The sequence below is a fragment of the Triticum aestivum genome, chromosome 4A (assembly GCF_018294505.1).
Source record: "Triticum aestivum cultivar Chinese Spring chromosome 4A, IWGSC CS RefSeq v2.1, whole genome shotgun sequence".
NCBI classification, from domain to species: domain Eukaryota; kingdom Viridiplantae; phylum Streptophyta; class Magnoliopsida; order Poales; family Poaceae; genus Triticum; species Triticum aestivum.
The window spans coordinates 181,877,689-181,886,680 of NC_057803.1; the positions used below are offsets into that span (position 1 = coordinate 181,877,689).

The 8,992-nt window shown below is 42.3% G+C and overlaps 2 protein-coding genes, 4 non-coding genes and 2 pseudogenes across 6 annotated transcripts; all 8 read left to right on the top strand.

Moving 5' to 3' along the window:
• Positions 1-2,751: 2,751 nt before the first annotated feature.
• Positions 2,752-7,477, top strand: LOC123085783 (eukaryotic translation initiation factor 2 subunit beta-like). Its single transcript, XM_044507491.1, has 10 exons — positions 2,752-2,889; positions 2,976-3,078; positions 3,877-3,982; positions 4,063-4,118; positions 4,396-4,447; positions 4,524-4,624; positions 4,997-5,142; positions 5,291-5,433; positions 6,014-6,099; positions 7,234-7,477. The coding sequence occupies exons 2-10, from the start codon at positions 3,031-3,033 to the stop codon at positions 7,309-7,311; spliced, it is 816 nt and encodes a 271-aa protein (XP_044363426.1). The 5' UTR covers positions 2,752-2,889; positions 2,976-3,030; the 3' UTR covers positions 7,312-7,477.
• LOC123088885 (small nucleolar RNA SNORD34) lies at positions 6,179-6,260 on the top strand. Its single transcript, XR_006442147.1, has one exon. It is a non-coding gene; the product is annotated as a small nucleolar RNA SNORD34 (small nucleolar RNA).
• LOC123088890 (uncharacterized) lies at positions 6,347-6,433 on the top strand (annotated as a pseudogene).
• On the top strand, positions 6,530-6,611 carry LOC123088886 (small nucleolar RNA SNORD34). Its single transcript, XR_006442148.1, has one exon. It is a non-coding gene; the product is annotated as a small nucleolar RNA SNORD34 (small nucleolar RNA).
• Positions 6,690-6,773, top strand: LOC123088887 (small nucleolar RNA SNORD34). The gene has a single exon (XR_006442149.1). It is a non-coding gene; the product is annotated as a small nucleolar RNA SNORD34 (small nucleolar RNA).
• Positions 6,963-7,042, top strand: LOC123088888 (small nucleolar RNA SNORD34). The gene has a single exon (XR_006442150.1). It is a non-coding gene; the product is annotated as a small nucleolar RNA SNORD34 (small nucleolar RNA).
• On the top strand, positions 7,107-7,176 carry LOC123088889 (uncharacterized; annotated as a pseudogene).
• Positions 7,478-7,738: 261 nt separating the features above from the next.
• On the top strand, positions 7,739-8,558 carry LOC123085784 (photosystem II repair protein PSB27-H1, chloroplastic). The gene has a single exon (XM_044507492.1). The coding sequence runs from the start codon at positions 7,839-7,841 to the stop codon at positions 8,355-8,357; it is 519 nt and encodes a 172-aa protein (XP_044363427.1). The 5' UTR covers positions 7,739-7,838; the 3' UTR covers positions 8,358-8,558.
• The last annotated feature ends 434 nt before the right edge of the window (positions 8,559-8,992 follow it).

Here is an 8,992-nt window from a genome sequence, read left to right on the forward strand (position 1 = left end):
CCTTTTATTGTTATGCATGAAGGGTCTCAGTGCCCTATTAACGCATGCGGAAGAAAATGAAAATATTTCAGGAGTAAAGATATGCAGAGATGCTCCACCTCTTACGAACCTTCTATTTGTTGATGATTCTTTAATCCTTATGAAAGCAAATTTGCAAAGTGCAGAAGCGCTGAAATCAGTTCTAGATTCGAATTGCGCAGCCTCGAGGGCAGATGATTAGTGTTGATAAATCCAACATCTTTTTTAGTCCTAAGACAAGTGTGGACTAGAGAACAAATATGTACAATTCTTAATATTACAACTGATGCTCTAAATGACAAAAAATTAGGACCGTCAAAAATGTGGGTTTAGATAAAACATATTCTTTCCAGTGCTTAATTGATCCTATCGTTAAGAGAATCAGTGGTTGGAAGGAAAGACTTCTATTGGCTGGAGGAAAGGAGATTTTGCTTAAAGCGGTTGTTCAAGCCATACCCACCTACGCAATTTCGGCCTTTAAAATTCCTATTTTTTGCAAAGAAATTATTGACGCGATGGCGCATTTCTGGTGGGGAGATGAGGACAACCCGAGGAGGATGCATTGGATGGCTTGGTGGATATTGTGTGCACCCAAGAATCAAGGAGGAATGGGCTTTCGGGAGATCCACTATTTCAACTAGATGATACCCCGCACATTGTTGCGGGAATATTTTGCAACATATTTCAATGTGATTCGTTGTATGAATAATGAATAACTGAAGTAATAATATAAAAAGTTAAAACTGAAATTACATATAATTTATTATGTTTGATTACTATATAATTGTAACTTTTTTATTAAATCTAAATAGCATAGTAGATGAAAATTCTCTTGGATGTTTGCATGTTGAGATGAGTCTTTTTTCATGCATGTTTAATGATGAAGTGACATGCTTGCATGTTGAGAAACATATGATAGTGGAGGTGGGCCTTTTCTCATGCATGCTATGGGATGATGTGGCATGCTTGCATGTTAAGAGAAATAGTTAGTGGGGGCTAGCTATTTAGATATAGAAGATTTGGCTATGCTCGCTAAACAGGCTTGGCGTCTTATCGAGAATCTGGATTCTCTATGTGCTACCATTTTGGGAGTCAAATACTATCCTAACAGTGACTCGTTGAACACTAATTTTAAGAAGGGCTCTTCCTTCACTTGATAAAGTATCATGGCGGGTGTGAGTATCCTGAAATGTGGTCACATTTAGCGAATGGGGAATGACTAAAATATTAATATCTGGGAGGATGCCTGGATTCTAAGTTGTGCAAACCGTACAATTGTTACTCCTAAGGGAGGTCAGTTGCTATATAAGATAGCAGATTTGATTGACCCCGTTCTTAATATTTGGGATGAAGACCTTCTCAGACAGACCCTATGGCCTATTGATGTTCAGTGAGTAATCACGATCCCTATCTCGCAACATGATATGCTAGGTTTCTAGCTTGGAATTCCACAAAAAATTGTACGTTTTAGGTTCGGTCTGCTTACTTCGTGGAATGGGATCATCAATATGCAAACAAGTTGCGACATACCAATGGGGCGTGACATACCACAATTAATCCTACTTGGGGTAGGATTTGGAAACTCTCTTGCCCAACAAAGGTTAAAATATTTATTTGGAGTACGCTTCATGGCATTCTTCCGTGTCGTGTTAAGTTAGCTAATAGACATGTGAAAGTTTTGCCCAATTGCCCTGTCTGCTCGTATAGACCAGAAGACACAAAGTTTTTGTTGTTTCTATGCAACAAGGCAAAAGAAGAATTGAGGAGGCTAGGGATGGGTGATATTATTGACAAAGCTTGTGAAGTAGATTATGCGAGTGAGGCAGTTTTGGAATATTTACTTTCAATGCCAAATTAGGAGTTATGTATTATGGGCAATCAAAATGTGCGCGAAATGATTGCCGTATCAGCTTGGTATCTGTGGTGGGAAATGTGTAAATTAGTTCATAATGAGACAACTCAAAACGCACAACAATTTTTCATGGCGATACATGCTCTTACAACCATTTTTGTTACTACCTCCTCGTTGAAGGTTTCCATGAAGAGAGGGGGATGGTCTTGTCTCCCGACGGGGTTTGTGAAACTTAAAGTTGCTCTTCTTTTGACCATGACTTACTTAGGGGTATGATGGGGGCGGTCCTAAGAGACGACAAAGGTAGGTTCATCCCTGAAAAAATGGTAAAATTGACTGGCGTGTGGTTGTACTAATGGCTGAAGATATAGCCCTAAAATTCGGCCTATCGCTGACGCAAAAGACAGGATGCAACCGCATTATTATTAACTCGATAATACGGAGGCGATCGACACCATGAAGGAAGGAGGACGATCGTCGGGAGCAGCAACGACATTTTTTAATGATTGTTTCTGGTTAGCTTGTGATTTTTCTATTTCTAAATTTGAGCACTACAATAGAGAAGCAAATAAAGTCGTTTATGAACTTGCTAAACTGGTTAGATTTTCTTTCATTTTTGAATAATGAATGGTTCGAGGAGCAGATGGTACCAATCCTCATAAACGATGTAATGGTTATTCTTAATGAATAAAGATCTATTTTTTTAAAATACTTAGGTCAAAAAATGTAGTGGTATTTTTGGGAATCACTAAAATTACAGCGGTATTAATCCGATTAATTCTTTTTCTTTGAAGCATATTGTCTCTTGAAAAAGAAAAGGCCTTTAATAAAAAAGGCCAAGGCCGCATCTAGGTTTTTCGTTGCCCCCAAGTCAGGCGAGAGTCTACAAATACGGCCCATGGTTTCCCGTCTGAGAGATAAACGCCTGGCAAACAAGTGAGAGAGAGAAATAAAGTTAAGAGCTCTCGACGATTGAAACCCTACCCGGAGCCCCGCCGCCGTCGCCTCTCCCTCTCGCTGTAAGAGCTGGAAACCCTTTCACCCGAAAATCCGTCTCTCCCCCAACGAACCCGATCTGATCCGGCTCCTGCGTTCTCTTTTCTAGGTTTAGAGCCGTAGCGCCGCCAGCAGAGGAGGGGGTGAAGAAGGCCAGCGTCACCATGGCGGACGAGGAGCAGATGATGGAGAGGAAGGAGGAGGCCACCGAGGTGAAACGCTCTCTTCTCCTTCTCGCTCTGCACGTCTGCTTCGGCGGATTCGTCTCTGGTTTGGACGGTGAATAGGCTGCCAAAGCAAGGGGACGGATATAATTTCGTGTTTGTTGTTTGTTTTGTTTGTGAATCCGAGACGACGGGGGCGATCTGTTTGATTTGTATGCTTTGGTTGAAGATGTCTAATCTGCAAGAGCGATTTAAGCTGCTAAGCCAATGGTTGTCGTGTGATGTGCAGTCAGATGCGGGGCTGCCCTGGTTCGCTCTTCGGGCAGGAATTCAAAACCAAATTATTTAACTCCCGTGTATTCTGATTTGCTTAACGTACGAGACTTTAACAATTAAGCATAGGATTTGAAGCTCGTGTAGCATTGAACAGCAGTCCGTGATTTTATAGGACAATTGAACTCTTAATGTTTGCGTATGCCTGTAAGTAGGCTTTTGTATCAGATGCGCTAGAGTTTTGTATCAGACCAGCTAAACAATTTATGTTGGAGATAGTGGTGTTGTTATGAATCCCTGCCAACGATTATCATAGGCAACAAAAGTGTAATGCTAAAATTTTAAATTATATATCACCATAATGTTGCCTTGTACTGAAATTACTGGATTGCTTCACTATTTTTTTTTTGAATGAAGAGGTGGGAAGAAGACGCACTTCACTGTTTATTATTATGTTTAGTTTGGTTCCAAATAGTTGTATTCCCTAGTTAATGTTTTATATATTTGTCATTCCATGCTTGTATTTCCCTTGTCTTGTGCATACTTGTTGATAATGTTTATGATGTTTTGCAGATTGCACCTTTTGATCCAACCAAGAAGAAGAAGAAGAAGAAGGTCGTCATCCAAGATCCTGTTGATGAGGTTGATAAGCTGGCAGAGAAGACGGAGGGCTTGTCAGGTCCGTGTATTGATGCAAAAAAAAAATGATCTCATTATCTGCTGTCCGTTGTTGCTGAAAGTTTTCTGCATTGTTTTTAGTCACTGAGTCTGGCGAGGCAAGCTTCGTGGGATTGAAAAAGAAAAAGAAGAAACTTGTGAGTTCATTTGGCTCAGTTTGTGGCTCTGTGCCGTGTTTTGCTTATTTTTAATGCTGTTTGAGAAAGTTGTGGGATGTCTACTATTCTATTTTGTATATGACATTAAATTATGTTGTCACGTTTCTCCTTGTGCATGCCAAACATAATAAGATGCCAATGGAATAAGCCACTACAATGCCCAAGCCTCAGGCTTCCATCACTCGGTTGAAAGTACCGTTTAGACTATCAGTTCCGTCTTGCTATTTGCTCTAACTCACCGATGTTCAAATTTCAGGTGGAACTTGATCCATCACTTGTTGAGGCTGGAGATGGTGAAGACACTCTTGGTAAATATTGCTTGTTAGTATTTTAATTATCTTCATTACATTTGCTGCTGCGTCTGAGCATGTATGTAATCTTCAGATGATCAAGTTGGAGAGGATGAACAAGGAGAGGGGATTGTGCTGGGTGGAGCAACCCAGTACCCATGGGAAGGAACTGATAGAGATTACAAATATGATGAGGTAATTGTTCTTCCATGTCTGTTCAATTAACATTTCACTATCCTATTTATTGAATGTTGACAAATGACAGACAAGAGTTCTGTGAACAAACTAATACTAAAAATCATTCATTTGACCCTTTCATTTCAGTTGCTTTACAGTGCATATTGAGAAGCGTTCTTAAGTTTTTTCTGTGTGCTTCTTGATGTAGTTCTTCGTTGTTTATTTTTGACTGCATTCTTTTTGGTGAAGCCTAATCATCAGGCTGTTTATTTTTTATTACTAATATGCTATCGGTGCATGGCTAGCATATTGGATAGTGCTCAGTTGTTCCTTCTATTTTGATTGCATTCTTTTTGGTGAAACCTAATCGTCAAGGCTGTTTGGTTACAGCTGCTTGGCAGAGTCTTCAATATCCTGCGTGAGAATAATCCAGATCTTGCTGGTGATAGACGAAGAACAGTTATGCGGCCTCCTCAAGTTCTTAGGGAAGGCACAAAGAAGACAGTTTTTGTGAACTTCATGGACTTGTGCAAAACGTAATTCTTCTTTGTTTTTGCTCTAATTGATCTTGTTTTCTGTTACTTTGTTTTATTTTAATATTTTTAAATTTTATTTGAAAATTGTAAGGCTATCATGAACAGTTACTTTGTTTTCTGTTACTGAAGTGATATTTCTACTTTTCAGAATGCATAGGCAACCTGAACATGTGATGATGTTTTTACTTGCTGAGATGGGAACAAGTGGATCCCTTGATGGGCAACAAAGGTTGGTTATCAAAGGAAGATTTGCCCCGAAGAACTTTGAAGCTATACTCAGGAGATATATCAGTAAGTTTCCTTATTATCACATGACCTTGTTCCTGCTCCTTTTTGGCTTAACTTTATGAGTCCTGGCTTTTTACGTGTAAGCATAATGTTGAACTAAATATTTCAGCCTGCAGCTGTGTTGCTAAAAAATTATTAGGTTGTTTTTGTTTTCGATTTGTAAGGTTAGTTATTGTTGTGCGTGCCCATTTTACCCTGTGGAATCAAGGGAATTATTCCAACTGTAGTGAAAATCAATGTTCTGCTTTGAATGTATAGGTTGGCAGTTTTATCTGAAAATAAAAGGCACCATGATGCCAACTAATCCTTCAAAGTTTCTCTCATGGCCCCAGTAAGAAAGACATAGCTATGGCGTAAGAAGTATGATGGTCACTTGCTGTGAATGAGCTTTATATTTTTCTTGTGGCATGATCATCCAATCATAACCCAGAGCTTCTCGACGTGGAAGAGTAGCTCCTTGTTTTCCCATGTGATGATGGGGAGAGCCGACACCAATTTTCTATTTTCTAATCTCTCAGCTGCTTTTGATTTCCTGTAAGCTCAATGGACTAACTTTTGCTGCCGCCATGTTCACTTGTTTCAGATGAATATGTCATATGTAATGGATGCAAGAGCCCAGATACCATCCTTTCCAAGGAGAATCGGTTGTTCTTCCTTCGTTGTGAACAAGTAAGACTGTTACACTCCCCACTTGTCGTTCTATTCGCATTTACATTATTAGTTACTAGTGGTTCCTGGATTTCTTGTTTCTGCCTATGATGAGTTGCAAACAGTATTGCCTACATTGTTTGATCAATCTTATGAGAACTTCTGCAACCTCTGAGGATGGAACGGTGCCTTTTATTAGACCCAGCTTCAATCTAGTCTTTTATGCTGTATAATCAAAAATCTGTTTACAGTTTTTGCACCTCTTGATTTTTGCTGATGATTAGTTGCAGAGGCATTTAGCCTTGCATTGTTTGAGAAATATTTTGTGATAATAATTGCAACATCTGAGGTTTTTCAGTACGATAGTTCTTCTGTTTGTGTTTATTCTTTTTAGCTAAACATGGTGTTATTTGCGTTTTTTATTGCTTATTAAAGTAGTCGTCCTTGGCTGCCTACCTATGATGAGTTGCAAACTTTATTGCCTACATTGTTTGATCAATCTTATGAGAAGCTTCTGTAACGTCTGAGGATGAAAAAATGCACTAAAAATCCTTTGATTATTTTTTCTCTATATTTTTGTTATTTACATTCGGTTACTTGTCTTGTGGGCTTTCCACCTATGATGAGTCGCAAACCTTATTGCCTACATTGTTTGATCAATCTTATGAGAAGCTTCCTCAAGGACAGAGGATGAAAAAATGCACTAAAAATCCAATGTTTTTTTCTATATATTTTTATTATTTACGTTCAGTTACTTGGGTTGTGGCTTTTCTACCTATGATGAGCTGCACACCTTATTCCCTATATCGTTTGACCAATCTTGTGAGAACCAGTGTATATTTTGTTTGGTCTAGAGTTCAGATGTCAGTTTGCACTTCTGGGGTAGTGCTGATGATGAGTGAAGTTCTTGCCTACATTGTTTGACAAATAGTATGTGATGATAATTGCTGCATCTGAGGCTTGTGCATTATTATATTATCATGGCTCTTTTGGCTCTCCTGTTTTTTGCCTGCTGCCTCTAGCTAAAGACTTACCGATGATGAGTTGCAAACCTTATTGCCTACATTGGTTGATGAACCTGCTGCAATTTAGGATTTTCTTGTACCCACATGTTTTAACCATACGCTAACCCATCGATTTATTTTTCTTGATCAGTGTGGTTCGTCAAGGTCAGTTGCTCCTATCAAGGCTGGATTCGTGGCGCAGGTTGGGCGTCGGAAGGCTGGAACTTAAGTTTGGTAGTGTGCGGATTTACAACAATCTTTATTGTCCTGTTTTCACTGTGCCTAGACCGCTTTGTGGATTTTGTTACTTCCTGTACTATGAATGCTGCTGGTGTGAATTTCTATTTATCTCAGAGGATCTAAGTTTGGGGCCTATTGCCGGCTCCTTTGCCTTTGGTACTACTAGTTTTAGTTATCTGCATGAGATGAATCTACCTGTCTGACATGTTATTTCGCTCAAAGGACCCAGAAACATCGTATTAAGAGAGATGTGGTGGTATGGTACGGTAGCCATTTGGGCGTTGTAATGACGTGTTGTTCCGAAATCCAACCACGCAGCCCCGTCGACGAGAAAAGGAAAATCCTTGCAACTGAAACACAGCCTTACATGTAAACAAGTCATGATAAGAGGATAAGCCGACGTGTCGCCTATTCCTGACCTAAGCTATCAAACGACTCAACCAAAGCTCGCTGCCTCCCTTTCCACAACCTCCAATCATCCCCGCGCAAGCGCAGTGAGCAGAAAGAAAGAAAGAGATGAGGTCTCCCGTCCCCGCCATGCTCACCGCCCCATCAGCAGCGGCGGCCGTCGCCAAGCCGCTCCCCGCGGCTCGCTCCAACACGACGGCGGCGGCGCTCCACGCGACGGCAGCCAGCAGCAGGCGGGACGTGATCGCGGGCACGGGCGTGGGAGCGGCGCTGCTGCTGGCCCTGTGGCCGCAGCGCGCGCGTGCGGCGTCGGACGACGAGTACCTGGCGGAGACGACGGAGGTGATCGGGAAGGTGCGGTCGACGATCAGCATGGACAAGACGGACCCCAAGGTGGCGGACGCGGTGACGGAGCTCCGGGAGATGTCCAACTCGTGGGTGGCCAAGTACCGGCGCGAGAAGGCGCTGCTGGGGCGGCAGTCGTTCCGGGACATGTACTCGGCGCTCAACGCCGTGTCCGGCCACTACATCAGCTTCGGCCCCACCGCGCCCATCCCCAACAAGCGCCGCATCCGCATCCTCGAGGAGATGGACGCCGTCGAGAAGTCGCTCAAGCGCGGCCGCTGAAGAGTACTAGCAAAATGTACGTGCGTGCGTGCGTGCGTCAAACAGGCAGGATAGGATGAGAACGTCGCGTTGCTTGTCCCGTGGGTCATAAGCGCTCCGATTTTGAGCCTCGAGTTTATCAATTGTTTGTACGACTTGTCTGAATCGGCTGAATGTTCGACATGGTGAGAATATTGTTGGGGGCATCCTTGATTTTGTGTATCACCGTCTTCCTTGTTTCAATGTGCCTCCACGGTGCCCAACACAGTTCAGGTGCTAAGAACATCTTCAGCCGTTCGGCCCCAGGACTCGAAAAAGCGTCGTGTGGAACCGAACCGGCGTTTAATCTAGACGTGGTGGCAATTGTGTTCCTAGTCGCCGCCCCAGGTCAGTCACCAAATCGGCGACAAACTCGGCGATTTGATTCAAATTTGTATAAACATGGCAAAAACTCGACGATTTCATTCAAATTTGTAAATAAAACAGAAATCAAACTATGCCTAGCCTACGCCGCTGTCGCCGTCCTTCTTCTACATGCCGAGGAGACTGTAGAACCGGGTGTAGTCGTCGCCGCCGCCATCCTGCGTCCCGCCAGAGCCGCCGCCGTCCCTGCTGCACCCCTGACCAGGTGTGACGCCCCAAGACCGATGCTCGAA

Excerpts from the sequence above, each read along its gene's own strand:
- LOC123085783 (XM_044507491.1), top strand. The coding sequence starts at position 3,031 with ATGGCGGACGAGGAGCAGATGATGGAGAGGAAGGAGGAGGCCACCGAG. Across the intron at positions 4,119-4,395 it reads AAAAGAAAAAGAAGAAACTT|GTGGAACTTGATCCATCACT; the intron begins GTGAGTTCATTT and ends TTCAAATTTCAG. Across the intron at positions 6,100-7,233 it reads TCTTCCTTCGTTGTGAACAA|TGTGGTTCGTCAAGGTCAGT; the intron begins GTAAGACTGTTA and ends TTTCTTGATCAG.
- LOC123085784 (XM_044507492.1), top strand. The coding sequence starts at position 7,839 with ATGAGGTCTCCCGTCCCCGCCATGCTCACCGCCCCATCAGCAGCGGCG.